General features: G+C 39.5%; 1 protein-coding gene across 5 annotated transcripts in view; it reads left to right on the forward strand.

The window, feature by feature from the left end:
- The window catches only part of MYRF (myelin regulatory factor), a 111,000-nt gene that overhangs the window by 86,937 nt on the left and 5,120 nt on the right, over positions 1–18,943 (forward strand). For 3 of the 5 annotated variants that reach the window (XM_087950637.1, XM_087950639.1, XM_087950638.1), the window contains 13 exons: positions 820–929; positions 3,063–3,223; positions 4,475–4,547; positions 5,216–5,307; positions 6,445–6,513; positions 7,275–7,355; positions 8,164–8,252; positions 10,356–10,514; positions 13,095–13,391; positions 14,927–15,014; positions 15,787–15,861; positions 17,409–17,514; positions 18,253–18,327. In XM_087950637.1, the coding sequence (XP_087806763.1) occupies positions 820–929; positions 3,063–3,223; positions 4,475–4,547; positions 5,216–5,307; positions 6,445–6,513; positions 7,275–7,355; positions 8,164–8,252; positions 10,356–10,514; positions 13,095–13,391; positions 14,927–15,014; positions 15,787–15,861; positions 17,409–17,514; positions 18,253–18,327 (1,475 nt within the window). The remainder of the gene's footprint in view (positions 1–819; positions 930–3,062; positions 3,224–4,474; positions 4,548–5,215; positions 5,308–6,444; positions 6,514–7,274; positions 7,356–8,163; positions 8,253–10,355; positions 10,515–13,094; positions 13,392–14,926; positions 15,015–15,786; positions 15,862–17,408; positions 17,515–18,252; positions 18,328–18,943) is intronic. The other 2 variants (XM_087950640.1, XM_087950641.1) reach the window with 1 other exon arrangement.

The raw sequence follows: 18,943 nt of genomic DNA on the forward strand, positions 1-18,943 counted from the left end.
CTCATCTCTTAGTTGAAGGCATGTAAGGGTGTGGTGAAAGTAATGTGCTTTATGCAAGAGTTCCTGATGCCAAAATCACTCTGGCACACAAATACTATCTTTCTGTTACAATGAGCTTTTCTAGAGGCTATGCTTACACTGAACCTTTTAGCTGTTTCTAAAGTGATTTTTTTTAAATAACTACTTTGCTACAATTGATGCTAACATTTATAAAATAATACATCTGTTTGAATTATACCTTGAATTGTGACTTTTCCACATAAATATTTATTTATTTATTTAGTCAAGCATGCATTTGATAATATATATAAGTATAAACATGATTATTAACACATGAAATAGATATGAATAAAAGGGAACATTAAGACAGGGACGGTAGGCACTTTGGTGTGCTTATGCACGCCCCTTACAGGCCTCTTAGGAATGGGATGAGGTCAACAGTAGACAGTCTGAGGTTAAAGTGTTTGAGGTTAGTGGAAGGAACCACAGAGTCAGGTAGTTTATTCCAGGCATTGACCACTCTGTTGCTGAAGTCGTATTCCTGCAATCGAGTTTTGTGCAGTTTACCCTGAGTTTGTATCTATTGTGTGCTCGTGTATTGTTGATGTTGAAATTGAAGTAGTCACTGACAGGTAGGACATTGTAATTAATGGATAATTTTATGTACTATGCTTAGGTCAGACTGAAGGTGGTCTGACCTAATATAATATCTTATATTATATTAGATATTATATTATATTATCTATAATATCTTTTATAATGACACTTATTGGGCTCAAAGCTATTACATTTTATGTGGTTTTTTTTTTTTCTGCACAGGTGTTATTGCTCAAGAGGTGAAGGAAATTCTTCCAGAAGCAGTAAAAGATTCTGGGGAAATAGTCTTTACCAGTGGGAAAACTATTGAGAATTTCCTTGTGGTGAATAAGGTGAGTGAAACTCTTGGAAATAAACTAGCAACAGGTAGATTTAATATTCTGAAGAAAACTAAACCCATACAAAATCTGGAAAATACATCTTTTCCCCCATTTTTTTAAAAGTTGCATCTTAGATGTTTTGTTTACTAATGCTTGTTTTAGAAAGTGCCAAAAACTACACTTGCTGGCATGAACTGATGTGAAGGAGAAAACAAAAACAAAAAAATAGGCAGGCTTCTGACAAGAACAAACTGGTTCAAATCATTGCAGGTGATTTGGTGGAGAACCATAAGATAGGGAGTCAGTCTATGTTTCTCAAAAAGCTTTCAGAAGAAAAGAAAGGACAGCTCTTAGTTCTTCCTGTGTCTCCTACATTTAACTTGACTTCAAATAAAACTGCTTATTTTTTATAAGGACGAAGAAGAATTCAATCTAGTGAAAAAGTATGCCAACTATTTTTTCCATATGCAAGTGAATGTCTTGTCCTAACCTAGATGTATGGCAGATTATAGAATAAAATAAGCCCATAAATATCCTTACCTATTGAATGTTTATTCTATTAAAATAAATTGTATACATATTTTAATATTCTATGTCACCCAAAGTAGCCCTGTGGTAAGGTGGGTGGCCAAATAATAATAATAATAATAATAATAATAATAATAATAATAATAATAATAATAATAACAACAACAACAACAACAACTATTTTCAAATTTAGTGTATTATAAAGGATTTATTTTGTGAAAATATAGTAAAATATATTTTTGTGATATTTATTTAAAAAAAATGATATATTAATGCAGAGATGGAATAGATTTGTGAATTAACAAATAGAAGGCTGATATGGACCAAAAAGAGACCACTCCTACATTTCAGTAAATGTACATAAAATGGTTTTATAAACCACACTACAGAGCTGTGGTTATCTGGAAAATACATTTTCATATTTTAATTGTATTTTCCTACCTTCAGTCTTGAAGATAGATATCGAATTTTTGGTTTCTTGAAGATAGATAATCCAATTTTTGCTATCTCTTTCCTTCAGTCTTAAAACTTAGATATTTAATTTTTGATAGTGGTCAAGAGAGCATTTACATGGGTAAAATGCATATGGCATTGCATTCATTCCTAGAGATATCAGGTATGATCAATGGTAAACTACTTGCCCTAATAATAGCAAGAATTGAATGCGTCTCAGAGCTGGCATGTGTTATAATTGGAACCTGAAAAAGTATGAAAATTTCAGCTGGTCCAGAATTTTTTTGTTAAATATTATTGAGACCACATAAAAGATTTTGATTGAATCCTTTAAAGCTGTACATATTGCTTTCTCAAGAAGTCAAGTCTGCCCAGCTTTTAAAATCTGCAGAAGATGACCTCCCAATTCTACCATGATCAAAGCTATACTTGGTGGAATATGGAAAAGGGCCTGTATGTGTCTTTGGAATGCTTTGCAGCAAAGTTTTTTTTTTAATTTACAAAGGTATTTGGCAGGTAAGCTTGTTGCCAATTGAAGTGGATTTTAATTTGATTGGTTGTGGATTGTGTTTTTATTGTAATGTTTGTGTTCAATTTATCTTTCCCTTAGCATTAGCTGCCTTAAATATGATTTGGAGTGGAATGTAGATTCATTGAACTGTACATAAGATTTTTAAGTACTGTCAGAAAGCAATCTTTCTCCAGAAGAGAGAAGAATGGGAGTGAGCAGTGAATTAATGGTACTGTAGACATATGAAAGATACCAACCCAGATTGTTGGAGTTTCATCTTTGAAACATGTGAATATGAGAAACTCAGAAATCAAAGAAGCAGGGGAGGGAAGAGTTTGAGATTGAGATCCTTTTCTCAAGGATGGACTATTGTGTGTCACTGTTACGTAAGTTGCCTCATCACAAAGTCTCTGTATCCACATTTTTCTCTATAAGTGCTGCATAGTGAAAAGATTTTTACAAAAGGTCCACAATGAGGAAAGTGTCTATTAAGTCATTTAGCCTGACCTGTTAAGTTTCTTTTAAAAAAAAAATACTTGTGAAAACAAAACATCCTCACCCTTTAAAAAACAAAAGACAAAATCACAAGGCAAGGATTTGAACCCATCAGATGGTCTCTGTATAAAAGCAAACTTTGATTTTGCTCATTGCAGGAGCGTATTTTTATGGAAAATGTTGGGGCTGTGAAGGAGCTTTGCAAATTGACTGACAACCTGGAGAACCGAATTGATGAACTAGAGAGGTGGAGTCATAAACTGGCGAAGCTCAAAAGGTTGGACAGTATGAAGTCAACTGGAAGCTCTGGAGCGTTCAGGTAATACACATACCTGAATTTTAAACATAACTTTTATTCAGCTTTGGATCATAATATGGAGTGGCCACCTGGAGGAAAGGGTTCTTGGCAGATTTAATTCTTTATCACAAAAATAACATATAGGTTGCAATCCTATGACTTAGGAGGAAGCTACATTGAGCACAGTGGCATTTGTAGGTATATTAAGATTTGAACTAATAGAGAAGCTCGTAGAGTTTTGGAATAGGTTCAGGTGTTTTTCCAAGCTGAAGATTTAGTTCACTTTCTAAGACAGTAGGAAAGTACTTTTTTTTTCTCCTTCTACCATAAATAAGAACACCATTATGATATTTCTCTAATCCTTAATGAGAAGAGGAAATATTGCACAATTCAAGCCTCTAGACATTATGAGTGTTCATATGAAGCACTGATGGTTAAAGCAGGGGCATGAAGAAGAGAACACAGAAGGGGATCTATAGGGAACATTTATGAACTCTCTCAAGATAAATATGAATGTAAATCTGTATCTTTAAGCCCATTCTTGAAAAGGTCTAGAGTAGTACGTTTTCAAAGAAGGATGGTACAATGAGATAAACAATGCAACAAATTTGAAAACAGGTTCATGCTTTTAATGATTCCTTGTGCAAGAAAATGTATGGTTTGGTGGCTTTCTATTCTCCCCTCCATTCTTTCTATACCCCTAAATATTTTGCTGCAGTTGAGAATACAATCTGTTAAGTGATTCTTTTAAGTCTTGTTTCTGTTTTGGATAAAGTACTCTAATTTGCAAGAGCCCCATTTTGCGGTACATATTTGTGACTCTAAGCATGTATTTTGTTTGTATGTATGTATGTGGCATATATACTCTGTGTCTGTGTGTGTGTGTGTATGTGTGCATACACACACACACACACACACACACACACATACACACACACGTATGTATCAGTGGTGGGATTTCAATTTTTTTTACTACCAGTTCTGTGGGCGTGGCAGGGGAAGGATACTATAAATTCTCCAGTCAGAGGTGGTATTTGCCAGTTCTCCAAACTACTCAAAATTTCCACTACTGGTTCTCCAGAACTGGTCAGAACCTGCTGAATACCACCTCTAGTATGTATGTATGTATCTATGTATGTATCTATGTATGTATGTTTGTATGTGTTGCTTTGTTGACAACTGTTAGAAATGGAAGAATAAGCAGAGGGAAAATGCAATAGAAGAAGAAAAATGCTTATTTGGATGCAGTATAACTTTGTTTTTTTAATACAGCCAAGCTGGAAGTCAGTTCAGCCGTGCAGAAAGCATACCGCATAAAAAGAGGCCCCCCAAAGTGGCAGGCAAGGTAACTTTTTACAATTGTCTGATTTTCTGTATTAAAGGTGGTATTGGAAATTTCTGGTCTTTGGTAGGAAATGCAGGAGCTGATTTTCTGATTCTCCTACTGTACAAATTCTGTGATACTTGAAGAGATGGAAGCAAAACATTTGTTTGAGTTCTGAGCAACATCATATTTGTTCAGTGTGTTTATTACACTGTTGAGTAAATGCCAGCCTGTTCTATAAATGTCAATATGCTATCTTCTATCATTTATAAATAAATATGGATTCATATTGCAAATCACTGTGTATTCCTCAACTATGAATATAAATTCATAGTTGGTGTGGCTAAGAATTGTATTATGTGTGATACACTCCTTGATGCAAAGTTCTTTTATGAGCTGGTGCTCAAATTGGTTGCATCCAACAGCTTTCTGTTTTAGTGATTTGTAACCTCTGCTTTAAACTACTTGCCTTCCATGTAGCTCTGCCATTCCTTGCCTATTCAATGTTTCCCATTAATTGATTTGTGAATATTTATTTTTCCTTGGGAAGGCTTAGATAAGAGTTCCAAAGATTCCATAGAAAGTACAGTTTGCTAGTAACAAGATGACAAGCAACCTATGAGACTTAAAATTACATTTGTCAAGCAGACATCTGACATGATTTTTCCCTTGGTCTTTATTTTGTGCAGACTCCCACACAAGGCGTCAAAGACCAAGCTTGCATCAGTCAACGTTTTCTGCAAGGTACCATTATTGCTTTGGTGGTCATCATGGCATTCAGGTGAGTGGCTCCTTAGGTTGGTGCAGCACTGAGAATGTATGAGAGAGCCTGTTAGCCAGTGAGTGAATAGATATTCATTTATATTAGTTTATTTCCTCTAAAGTTGTTGCCATCTTTTCACCACGTTGCTTTTGTCAGTGAGAATTAGATGGAAATGTGCATCACTAACTAAAATCTACATACTTAAATACCATGTAGCAAAATATCCATGTTTTAATGACGAAGTAAAAACATGCCAAGCTAGAAGTGGTTGCTATAGTTGATCACCATACTTAATCTTTAGAATTAGAGTCCTGAGCAAAGGTTTGTATAGTTCTTCAGAGTAAAGCTAATCTGAACCTTTTTAAAAAGCAGCATTTTTAAGGATAAGGCAATACATTTTTCTAAAATTGAACAAGGACTAGGACTACAGGTGATATATGATAGCAGTGTTCCAATATCTAAGGGGCTGCCACAGAAAAGAGGGCGTCAAGCTATACTCCAAAGTACCCGAAGACAGAACAAGAAGCAATGGATGGAAACTAATCAAGGAGAGAAGCATCTTGAACTAAGGAGAAATTTCTTGGCAGTTAGAACAATAAATCAGTGGAACAATTTGCCTCCAGAAGTTGTGGGTTCTTCAACACTGGAGGTTTTTAAGAAGAGATTGGATAACTTTTTGCCTGAAATGATACAGGGACATCTGCCTAAGCAGTGGGGTGGAGTAGAAGACCCCCAAGGTTCCTTCCAACTCTGTTATTCTGTTACGTTTTAGCAATGAGTTAAGCTGAGAAAAATTGGAAAGCAGATGGGACTATCCTGGATTTGGGTATAGTTTTCCAGTTTTTCTTGAGGAAATTTGAGACTTTTCTTTGTGTTCTTTTTCCTGGCAATGTTAAAACTATTTTAAGAGCTACACTAGAGTAATGGCAGTTATACTCAGTTGATGCTTTATGGATACTGGAAAAGAGATAGAATAGGAATAAATTTGAGAATAGGAATAAATTTGTGAAGTGGAACTCTTTTTCGATCAAAGTCACTTACATTTGTGAATATAAGTAACAAACAAATATGGCCTGTTAGGGTAGAGCTCCTTTTCTGTCTGGAACACAGAAACTCTATTTTTAGAAACTTTATTTGATGTTTTCTCTTTCATAGTGTGGTGTCCATGTCTACGCTCTATGTGCTAAGCTACCGCAGTGAGGAAGACCTTGTGGATATTGAAGGGTATGTTCCCTCTTCCTGGTCATATGCTTTGAAAAGTAATTGGACTCTCATTTGAGCTGAGGGAAAATTCTTAAGGAATTTTTGATGCAGATGTTTGGGCCAGCCTTACCATTTTGGGATGACAAAAGAATAAGACGGTAAAGGGAATTGAGGGTAGGCATCAGAAGCTGAGTGCCAGCATCCCACATGCTACCTTACCCTGCCAAGCTAATGAATTTCAACTAAGACTGAGGTATGCGTTTAGGATATATCTTTTCATGACCACTTCTTAGAATTTATTACAATTTATAAATTCTATAACAAAGTATATTTGCTATAGAATAACACCACGACATGTGTACAGGTACACTGTTGTACATCGTATTTAAGATCTTTTCTAAATAGTCATTAATAGCAATAGCACTTCAACTTATATACTGCTTCACAGTGCTTTACAGCCCTCTCTAAGCGGTTCACAAAGTCAGCCTATTGTCCCCAACAGTCGGGTCATAATCAGTTTCTAGAACCTGTGCTGTTTTATGTAATTGTCCATATGTCCTAGCTGTATTCCAGTTTGAAACAATGTATTTTGGATAATTCACAGTGGAATGTTAATTACTAAAGTGACCTTTCTCTTTCCCTCCCCTTTGCTTGCTTCTTTTTTGCTCCCACTTATTTATCTCCCCAAATCCCTCTCTGTCTACTCTTCCCATCAAATACTCTTTGCTACACTTTCCCTTGTTCCGTTTCTCCTTTCCTCTTCTGTTTTTGGTGCCTTGTAGCTCTTTTGCTGTGCCTACTTCTTGCCTTCTGGCTCTTTTTCAGCACAGAGGTCCTGGCGTCCCAGTTGCTCTCTGTCCATGGTATGGTCCTACTTTTTCAATATGCTGCAATACATTTGTCCTATTCTTTCAAATCTGCCACCTTGTATTTTTATGCATTCTCCCTTCTTTTTATATCTTGTCTGCATTTTAGTGTTGCTTCTCCTCAACAAAGGCGAACAGGGAAAAAGAGTTTTTGTAAACTGATATACTGAAACCAAGCTTAAATAATATGTTAAAGTCACAATTAGTTTGAATGTGCAAAAACATTCATGACATTTTTCATAACATGAAAAATAGGAAGATTGAAAGTGCAGTTCTTAATTGCAAGAAATCATCCTCATCGGACCGTTTCTATGCTTGCAAAATATGATGTGCAGTTATAGGCTTATGTGGCTAAATGCTGAATAATGTAAATGGGTGTCATCAGGTAGAAAACATGAACAGCTAGCAGACCAGGGAGGATTGTTTTGGTTGGAACCAGGACCATTTATCAAAATCTTAATTGTGCTTGTAATCTCATCCTAAAAGTTTTCTGTTATCAGAATTTTTTGTTTTCTAGTGGAAAGGGGTGGGTTTAGAACTGATTTAAAGCAATGTTAGCTCATTCGCCCTTTGTTACTTTGTCAAACTATGCTCATATATTGATCTCTATTCGTTCAGAACAATAATTCTACTTTCCATCCTGTTTTCTGACCCCTTTTTATTTTTGCAATGGTTTTAAGTTGTCTTCAGATTTCAAATGTGACCTCATGCGCAGCCTCTTATCTTATTGCATCTCTTTCCTTTGCTATACATCTGTATCTGTTTTATATCAAAACTTCATGCCTGCATTTTTCTTGTATTTTAGGTCCAGTCAGAATATAGATAAAAATAAGATGACATTTTCCACTACTGCATCATCAAATACCCCTGACAATGCTTCCCCTTCAGAGAATGGTAGGTACCAGTTGTTCCCATCCCCAGGTGCAGTTTAATCAACTATAAGCAATTTCAAATCATTATTTCAATCTGAATGCCTTAAAAGTAATTTGAATACAATTTGTTTTCTTTTCTGCTGACCTTGAAATGAGACAGCCATAATGCAAGGACTGATTGTAAAGTTACTTTTTAGCATGGTTGTAATATCAATGGTCACTAAAAAAGACAGTCATTAAGCAAGGACTACTTGTAGGGTTATTGTTCTGACCCAAGCCTCATTCAAAGCAAACAAACACCAAACAGAGATAAAAGCAAAACCTTTTTAATGCTTCTTTGTGAATTCTGTTCATTCACAGTAAAACACTATTAAAAACTAATTGTCCCAGATAAGAACAAGCCTTGCCAAGGTTGTGCATGGCTGCCAAGAACACTAGAGCAAATTACAAGGAAATATTCAAAACCAAAAGTCTCCAAACACAAACCAGGATAGTCCAAACTTCCACAAGACTTGAAGTGCAAGAACTTCTTTGCTACCTGCAAAGAATCCCACCTCTGAGGGCTGGCTTTTATCCCTTAAGGGAGGGGCCATCACCTTGCAGCCTTACTCCTAAGTCACCCATGCAGCTGCAGCTGCTCTTTCCTTCGAGCAGCCCTGCCCTCATACGCACTTGGCACAGGCTCCTCGGGGATCACTGCTGCCAGCCTCCACAATCTCCGAAGCCAGCATTCCACTCTCCGATGGTCCTGGCCCCATCCCTGCATCACACACAGGCCCCTCATCTGAGTCCTCGTTCTCCGAGACCTCAGCCATCTGCACCTGCTGCCGACGAACCACAACAGTTATAGACTGCTCACAAGCTAGAGTTTTTTTTAAAAAAGACTAGTTTTACTGCAATTTGAAATAAATTGTCTCAGTATTATAGATAGTTACAGATAAAGATTACAGATAATCAGAGTTGGAAGGGACCTTTTAGATCAGGGGTCCCCAACCACTGGTCCGTGGACTGGTACCAGTCCGTGGAACAAGTCTTACCGGGCCACTGGCTTGCTGGGCGCCGCCATCTTGTTTTGATGAAAAAGTGCTTCCGGTGAGCTTTTCCGGGTAGAAAGCTCACCGGAAGCACTTTTTCATCAAACAAGATGGCGGCGCCCAGCTGATGTCGGTACCGGGCCGCACCATAAAAAGGTTGGGGATACCGGGCCGCGGCGTAAAAAGGTTGGGGATCACTGTTTTAGATCATCTAGTCCAAGCCTCCGCCTAAGCAGGAGACCCTACACCATTTCTGACAAATGGCTGTCCAATTTCTTCTTGAAAGTCTCAAGTGATGGCGCTCCCACAACTTCCGAGGGCAAAGTGTTCCATTGGTTGATTGTTCTCATTGTCAGAAAGTTTCTCCTTATTTCCAGGTTAAATCTCTCCTTGTTCAGTTTCCATCCATTATTCCTTATCTGGCCTTCAGGTGCTTTAGAAAATAGCTTGACCCCCCTCCTCTCTGTGGCAGCCCCTCAAATATTGGAACACTGCTATCATGTCTCCCCTGGTCCTTCTCTTCACTAGACTAGCCATACTCAGTTCCTGCAACCGTTCTTCATATGTTTTTGTCTCCAGTCCCCTAATCATCCTGGTTCCTCTTCTCTGCACTTTTTCTAAAGCCTCAACATCTTTTTAATAGTTTGGTGACCAAAACTGAATGCAGTACTCTAGGTGTGGTCTTACTAAGTATTGTTCAACACTATTGTTGAATACAAACAATAGTGTAAAGTCACATGGCATTGAGACTGATTTTAAAATCTCTGCACATCTGAGTCCTCTTGTGCAAATACATGAGATCCAAATGTGGGAGATATGATTGATTTCCCTTAGGATGCAGACAAGAAAACAGTACTGATGCACTAAAGATTTACTAACATAAAGCTCTCTTTAAAACTGTTCACCAAAAGATCGGTTTTCTAGTTTGGACAAGTCAATCCATATGATTGTAAGAGGGAATTCATCCAGATTGAGAGAAAAGTTAAATTAAAAGATAATTTTGTGAATTATGTATTTAGTGCAAGAAGCTAATTGATGCTGGTTTTGGATTTGGCACAATTGATGTTGATTCTGTTGTTCTTTTCCTACAGCCACAACCCATGTACCTGACTTGTCCCCTGCCTTGCCTGCCTATAACATAGTAGTCTGTTTTGACCCACCTTGTTTTTCTACCTGTTGCTCTTCTGTTCTCAACAACATGTCTACTCCTGGACCTTCTGGGACCACTACAGTCGCCACCAACCGGATAGGTAAAACCATTTGGTCCTATTTGTTTATTTAAGAATTTACAGTTATAATCCAAAAACATGGGAAAGAACATTAAAATGGAAAATACTTAAGCTAAAAATCCACTTACAGCACAAGCTAAGCATGCCTGTGTTATGCTCTGAATCACAGATTTGTAACTGTCATTGCAGAATTTGGCCACAGTGTTGGCCAAATTAGAAGCAAACAACTGCTTCCCGGAATTGCTCTGAACAAATTGTGATTAGAGGAGAGATTAACTACATCCTCCAAGGATAATAGGACATTTCAAAAGTACATATGCAATTGTCGAAATTTCAGATCTGAATCTATGCATTAACTTTCTGGGGATATTGTTCCATCGTTTGGTCAAGACCATTAAAGGCAGAGCAACTGATCATTCCCCTCCCTCCCCCAAGTGGTGCTGTAGCTGCAGCAGTAATTCATATCCATGTATTATGTCCTGAATCTGCAGAAGTAGAACCAAGTTTTGTGGGCAAGGGAAGAGAATCTAGATTACCAAATGCTTTATTGGTTTAGTTCATTTTATGTGTGAATGTTGTTCTGCACCATTTAGTTGAATGAAGGAATGAATTTTTTATTCACCAAGTGTGATTAGACACACAAATAATTTGTCTTGGTGCATATGCTTTCAGTGTACATAAAAAGAAAAGATACATTCATCAAGATATAAGGTACAACAGTTATTGATAGTCATAGGGTACAAATAAGCAATCACTAGTTACACTATTGCCCCAAATGTTGTAGGTAGTTCTCTGCTATACTGTTGTGTTAAATGGATCATTTAACTGCCAAATAGATACTTATTTGCTATATCACACCAGAGGTGGTATTCAGCAGGTTCTGACCAGTTCTGGAGAACTGGAAGTTTTGAGTAGTTTGGAGAACCGGCAAATACCACCTCTGACTGGAGATTTTACAGTATCCCTGCCACACCCACCAAGCCACGCCCACAGAACCAATAGTAAAAAAAAAATGAATCCCACCACTGCATCACATCATAGCTACTTCCACAAACTCTCTACAGTAGTTAAATGCACATGCCTAATAACGAGGATATGGTTGTTAATAGTAATTTTTCTACTAGTTTTTGGATACCTTTGGTTATTAGAAGGCATCTGTCCTCATGATAGTCCAGGAGTAAACAATCTACATTCACAGAATCAATTCTTTAAACAAGTATTGTTGCCGTTAAAAAAAGAAAAGATCAGCTGCCTTAATTTCATGTAGCAAAAAAAGGAAAAATTAGAGCAAGACTGTCAATGGTTTTGAGCAACATTGTTTTTCTGTGAACTTTTTTCTCTTCTCATCTAATAGGGGGGGGGGGGGGGGGGGGGGGCGGGGGGGGGGGGGGGGGGGGGGGGGGGGGGGGCGCGCGGGGGCGGGGGGGGGGGGGGGGGGGGGGGGGGGGGGGGGGGGGGGGGGGGGGGGGGCCGCCCCCCGGGGGGGGGGGGGGGGGGGGGGGGGGGGGGGGGGGGGGGGGGCCGGGGGGGCGCGGGCCCCCCCCCGGGGCGCGCGGCCGCCGCCGGGGGCCGGGGGGGGGGGGGGGGGGGGGGGGGGGGGGGGGGGGGGGGGGGGGGGGGGGGGGGGGGGGGGGGGGGGGGGGGGGGGGGGGGGGCGGGGGGGGGGGGGGGGGGGGGGGGGGGGGGGGGGGGGGGGGGGGGGGGGTGGGCCCGGGGGGGGGGGGGGGGGGGGGGGGGGGGGGGGGGGGGGGGGGGCGGGGGGGGGGGGGGGGGGGGGGGGGGGGGGGGGGGGGGGGGGGGGGGGGGGGGGGGGGGGGGGGGGCGGGGGGGGGGCGGGGGGCCGCGGGGGCCCCCCCCCCCGGTGGGGGGCCCCCCCCCCCCCCGGGGGCGGGGGGGGGGGTGGCCCCCCAGGGGGCCCGCTTCTTCTTTCGGGAAAAACTTTTTGAAGGCAGCAAAGAAGATCTGGGTGATGAAGCCATATTAGAATCATTATTTACATAAAACTGAATCAGTTTCAAAACATTACTCTTGGGGTTTTTAATCATTTTGTTTCAAGATCATTCTGTTAGGAAATTTATCTTGCTTCCCTACTTATACCTAATTGTTGCATTTTTTTTTTTTGGAATTTCCAGAATATAATGGTCAAGAATATTTAAATATTAGAGAATAGTTTGTATGATTTTGGTTCTCCTACGGAAAGGGATAAATTCAACATGTGTAGAGATTTAAACAATAATCTGGCTTTTCTATCGGTTGCCTAGTGCAAACCAGTTCTTACAGATTCATTTTCTACAAAAATGTTTTTATATGGAATTATATCTATCTTAAGAAACTCCTGCAAGATTTTGACTGAGAATGTACAGTACATCTGACTAAACCATTAGAATGCATGGAAACTCTCCTAGGGGAATTTTCATCTGTATTAAAAATTAAAGTTTGTCTAACGGAGTCTCCAGTGTTAGAAGCTAGTCACAGGTTTATCATCTCTGAGAATTAATGCTGCTTTAATTGTCACACCTTCAGCTCTTAGATGTCTGTCCATTGCTGGTCCCTTCTCAAATTAGCTTTATTAATTTTTATTTTGTTGTTCTGCCTTCATAGACCAAAGCTTCGTGTCACTCCTACCAGTGACAAACATCAAAGCCAAATCGAGGGGGATCACTGGCAAGACAGCTTCGCACACAAAGTGGCCAAAGACTGCTGACCGATCACGAGGCTTTGGGGGTCTCAATGCCAGCCCCTCCTCCCTCTTCACCAACATCCAGGGCAAGTCCAAATATATTGCCAACCTGCCCCTCACATACAACAGCGTTCCTTCTGATCGGGCATCACGGCAGCGGCGGAGCATCAGCCAACCAGATGCTAAGGAGCCTGGCATCGCAAGCACCAAGCCTAATGGTAGACATTTTTCCTATTTTCTCTGATTACTTGGAAATAGAGACACTTTCCACCATCTCTGCTCATCCGACCAGATCTAGCAGGGGTGGCGTGTTAAACAATGTCTTCTTGTTGGACCCAGGATTTGTGTGTTTCTGTGGCTGCCTTATGGAATGTCATCCCTGCAGAATTTCAGATGGCCTCAACCCTTTTAGCCTTTTATAAGGCATTAAAGACCTGGCTGTTCCCCAGGCCATTTGGGCCAGGAAGTTGTCAAGATCTGCCGGTTGCTGCTACTTGTTTATAGGGTTTCATTATTGTTTGTGCTCTTGGGCATTGGGACTTGAGAGGTTAAGATGTTTGTAGCCTGGTATATGGTCCAGAGATGAGAGGGGAAGACATATAAATCAAATAAATAAGCAAACAGGGATTGTCTATTGGAAGAAGGGAACATTTTTGCCCCCAAAACAGCATGCAGGAATAGTCTTAAAGTTGCCAAGGTTGGAGACCCCTGGTTTAGAGACCTCATAGTTGTGTGACCAAGAGCAGCAGCAGCCCAGTCCCCCTTGTCTCTTGCATGGGTGCCTGAATCTGTATGTGCATCATCCACCACTGTCAAGCAGCAACATAGAATCTTCAATTATTTTCTCACCCTCTTGTCTACCCCTAATTTCCACATGGAATCCATCTCACCCTCCCTATTGCAATCTGGCTCTCCCCAGTTGACTAATCATTGGCCTGTGAGCATGTAGAAGAGAACCACTTTGGTGCAGTGGTTAAGGCATCAGGCTAGAAACCAGAAAAACTTGAGTTCTAATCCTGCTTTAGGCACATAGAAGCTGGGTGACCTTGGGCCAGTCACACACACTCAGTCTTAAAAAGCAGGCAAGGGCAAATCTCTTCTGGAAAAAAAAAAATAAGTTGCCAAGAAAACTGCAGGGATCAGTCCAGGCAATCATCCAGAGTCAGGAATGACTCAAAAGCACCCCTGATGGGCAAGCAGGAAAGATTTGGGTTGCAATGAACCAGCCAAGGCCTCCGAAACCCCCCTGCTCTTGAGCTACAGATTCTTCACATATGTTTTAATTATTGAGCTACAGATTCTTCACATATGTTTTAACTATCTGCAAGCACCTCCTTAATATATCTTGCTCATCTTTATTCCTTCTTTACTCTCCTCCAGAACACCCCATTACTACTAGCCATTTGCTAGTGTAGATTCTTTTCAAACTCTGATGACTGTTGATGTATAATCATATCCAAACTGGAGAACACCTGCTATTTTTCCATCTGTGCCAGGTCTATACTGCCTGTTCCTGTTGTGCCCTACGCTGCATGTAAAGCTTTGTGGAGTGATGGCACACATACATCCTTAGCAGGCATGGTTTATTAATCCCATTCCAAACTGTCTGATTTCCCTTCGGCTTGGTTTAGGCAGAAATATACAGTATATGGTTGCGTTAGTTAGAAGATCTTCCTTTAGAATGATTAGCATTTTGCGGAACTTCCTATGCAGAGTAAACTCCTGCTCCATCTTGATCCTTTCTGTCCTATAGAAACAGCACCTGTGCTCCAGTTTGTCTCACTGTTGGAGGCGAATGTGGTCATCTTACCTCAAGCCTGTGCTACAGGGGACGATTGCAGGTAAGTGGGAGCATGGCAACCATAAGCTTTGTTAGACTGGGAGTTCTTTTTTGTAATATATGTTTATCTGAATTTATCAGTATAGCAAAAATACAAAACAAACCAGAACAAAGATAGAAAATAAGAAAGAGAGAGAAAGAGAGAGGGAGGGAGGGAGGGAGGGAGGGAGGGAGGGAGAGAGAGAGAGAGAGAGAGAGAGAGAGAGAGAGAAGGAAGGAAGGAAGGAAGGAAGGAAGGAAGGAAGGAAGGAAGAGGAAGGAAGGAAGGAAGGAAGGAAAACATTTATGACCTTCTGTCTTTTTTTCAGTCAGGTAATAATCATTTTAAAGTTTGTCCAACTCTTCATCCCTTTTTAACTTCCAAATCCTGTAATCCTCAAGTCATTTTCAACAAAAAGTCCACGTACAGTTTCATCTTTCAGAAATGTCTTTATTGTTTTTTCTCTGACCAACCTGCTCAGCTTTGCTATTTTTGGAAATCCAGTTAATTTCATACTCCAGCATTCCACTGTAGGCATTTCATTGCTTTTGCAAGTTTTTGCACACATCAGACAAGGATTCTTAAAAGGTCAGATTCCTAGGAAGGAAACTGTGTCATCCAGATAACTAAATATATCAATTTAGGATTTTTCCATGCATCTTGGTTGCCATATTACCAGTGATGAATGATGGAATCATATTTGGGTGAATACATACAAAGCGCAGCAGGAAAACATGAAGATAAGCAAAAATGTGTGATATATCCTTTTTTGTTTGTTTGTTTATTCCTGCAGGACTGGAAATATCACTTATCGCATTCCCATCAGCAAATTTACATCAGTTAACACAAATCTTACCTTGGAAATGAAGTAAGTAAAAACTTTTGGGAAAGCACAATTCTGGCAAAGAATATTGTAGAAAATGCAAAAGCTAAAACAGTCAATAGGAAACCAGATTGAGAAAGGAGAATTCCAAAATTATACAGTTGATAAAGAAAAGATGTGATATCTGCTATCATTTCATAAATTGAGAGTACTATTCTCAATATAATTCATAGGAAAATAGTACTGGGTCATGAGGAAGATGGGGGACAGGCTTTTGGTGAGGCTTGACAATCTAATCTGGTTATACTCTGTTTAAGAATCTTTATTTTCCCTCCCTCATAGGACTGGGGATTTCACAGAAAGACAGATACTTCCTTGTGGTGATTCTTTTACCTATATTTCTATGCCACTTCTCATCTCATAATCACAGAACCATTTGCTGCAATAACCCTAAAATGGCCACAGTCAAAAATTAAAGTCTATCAGTGCTACTCTGGGAGGATGCCATGTATTTCATATCCTGACATGCTAAAGATAGAAAGTTAGGCATGATACAAAAGAAAATCTGTCTGTCAAAAGGGAAGGGAAGTTTTGTAGCTCAGTGACAGAGCACAAAAATTTTGTCCCAAAACAACAACAACAACAACAACAAAAAGGTTTGGTCTCTGACATCTCCAGTTGGGCTGCTGCAAAACCTCCTTCATTCCACTCCAATATTTCATCGCAGCAGATACTGCTGCTTATTTTAAACTGCCTAGAGTAGCCCTATAGTGAGATAGGCAGCAAATGAAATACACACACACACACACACACACACACACACACACACACACACGAGAACTACTATCAGGACAGGTCATTGAGAATTTTAGGCCAGCAGCCTCTGAAACACCACATATGGTCTAATTTGATGATGGGCCGTGTTGCTACTTTAATGCAATGCATCTCCTGTACTCTTAAAAGACCATTTTGTTCCTTTGTGTATCTTACTCCACTGTGATATTTATTCATCTGTACATTTAGACCTGGAAAACCAGAGTAATTTGGATCAATGAGTCTTCATGCTATTGTTTGTTGGGTTGTATCTAAAAACTGTTTCATAGAAAGCAAAGAGGAATTAGAGAAGTGGCTTGTCAATTATTACTTTCAAGATTTAGATTTGTTCAAAATAACTTTGCAAAATGTAGCTCCATTATTCCTTGGAGCCACAAATATTTTGCTTTCTGCTGTAACACAACGAAGACTTTCAGTCTTTTCTTCCTGCCTGCAAAACAACAGCACCTCTGAAAAGACTCTGGAGAGATATTTCAAAGGAGGAAAGAAGAGAAGGGAATGCATCCCAGTGCTATAGTGCATTTCTTCTTCCATTTCAAGTCCAAGCCTGGTATAATGGTATACGATTAGGAGTTGTATATTTTTGGTGGGTGAATGTGCAGAGTGAGAAAGAGTATTTTACAGTGAAATAAGAACATGAATTCATAAGCCAATATACTGTAAATAGTGGCATTTATATTATTAAAATGCCAAGAGAAGGATGATTTGAAAATGACCTGTTCATCCTTGTTGCTTTCTGTTTCTTTCCTTCCTTTCAGTGCTTCCTCGGCTGTATCTGGCTATCTTTGTAATCTCACATCTAACAGTCCATGTCTGCACACTGAAAATGTCCTAGACAGCTTGTCTAATGCAACAGATATTCAGGTATGATTTGTTTTTTTAGAAAAAGATATCTCACAAAATATTTTATCTGCTGGATAATGTATTTGCATCTACGGTTGTTTTTTTTGGTTACATCTATAATAGAAAATAAAGTTCATACTTTCAATTTGTTGTGTACTTAGACCATCTTAGTTTTATTTGGAACAGATGTTGCCTTTATTTCTTGAAAATCACTATTTAGTAATGTTTTTCAAAAAACTGACCATAACACCGATTCCTCCCATCTCCTTTTGCTTCTCCTTCTCTCCCCTTGTCCCTTTCAAAACAAAAGCTTAAGAGTTTGGGCATATAAACCCATCTGTAAATAAGATGAACCTTGAAATGTTCATGTTTTAATTTTTGGTTAGTGTATATATGGATAAGCCATGGATTATCCATATTTCATAATATTTTGATTAAAAAGGGTTAACTTATCCATGGGTGGGCTTAGATGCAAGTATATATATGAGTTATACAGGTACTTTTAAAAAGTATTACTGTATACGCTTGCAAATAAGCCAGATTTAGTTTTGGGGATCTGTTTGACACATAAAATTATTGGCTTATTCATAAGTACATACGGCTGACTGCTGTTCTCTAACATCAGTTTCTTGCTAAAATGTGGGAGTAGAGTGCAGAGGAGATACAATTCACCTTGACAGTCTGGGAAATGGGGCAACATTAAAAACAGCAACAATAGCTTTCTTTCATCCCAGGTATTGGATGTTCTTTTTTTTCTAGGGAGCAACATACCGTTGGCCTGTGGTCATGATGCCATTCCAGGAATTCACTTACCACTTCCGATTAGCTAGTCCTGTGAGTATCAATGCTTGCCATGTCCTCTCTAGCATACATTTGTAAGGCATATTAATTCTTAGAATGAAAAAAAAAATACTTACAGCTAAGGCAATGAATTTGCCCTTTGGTAACAAAACTTCTCATTAAACCGAGCACTGAGTTGCAAACTCCTGTTAAATGAGACAAATAAATGTATGAATTATATCCACACGTAGCAATGTTTACAAGGATGGTGTGAGTATCCCATATTTAAATTACCTCCTGATAAGTCCGGTATAGATAAGTAATGATTCTGTATCAATGGGAAAGAGAATGTCTAGATTTCATAGGCATGCTTATTTCATTTTAGGATTAATCTTCAGTAAAGAAAAATATGTTCATGTGCAGGGTTATTTGAGACCATTTAAGAACACTATGAAATTTCTTACCACAGTATTGGGATTGCTATTTTTGCACCAATGCAGTCTTTTTCAACCTGATATGTGAACAACAACTCTCAGAATTCTCCAGCCAGCATGGATTCTACATATTTTAAAGTTGCCAAGATTGAGAAACACTATTCTAACGCACCTACCTGTATGAGAGCACAGGAGAGACTTGAACTTTTTAGGGAACAGATTTAAATCTGGGGCTT

This window comes from Notechis scutatus, chromosome 1 (assembly GCF_049901735.1).
Source record: "Notechis scutatus isolate UNSWTSFEM ecotype Mainland chromosome 1, rNotScu1.2, whole genome shotgun sequence".
Classification (NCBI taxonomy): Eukaryota; Metazoa; Chordata; class Lepidosauria; order Squamata; family Elapidae; genus Notechis; species Notechis scutatus.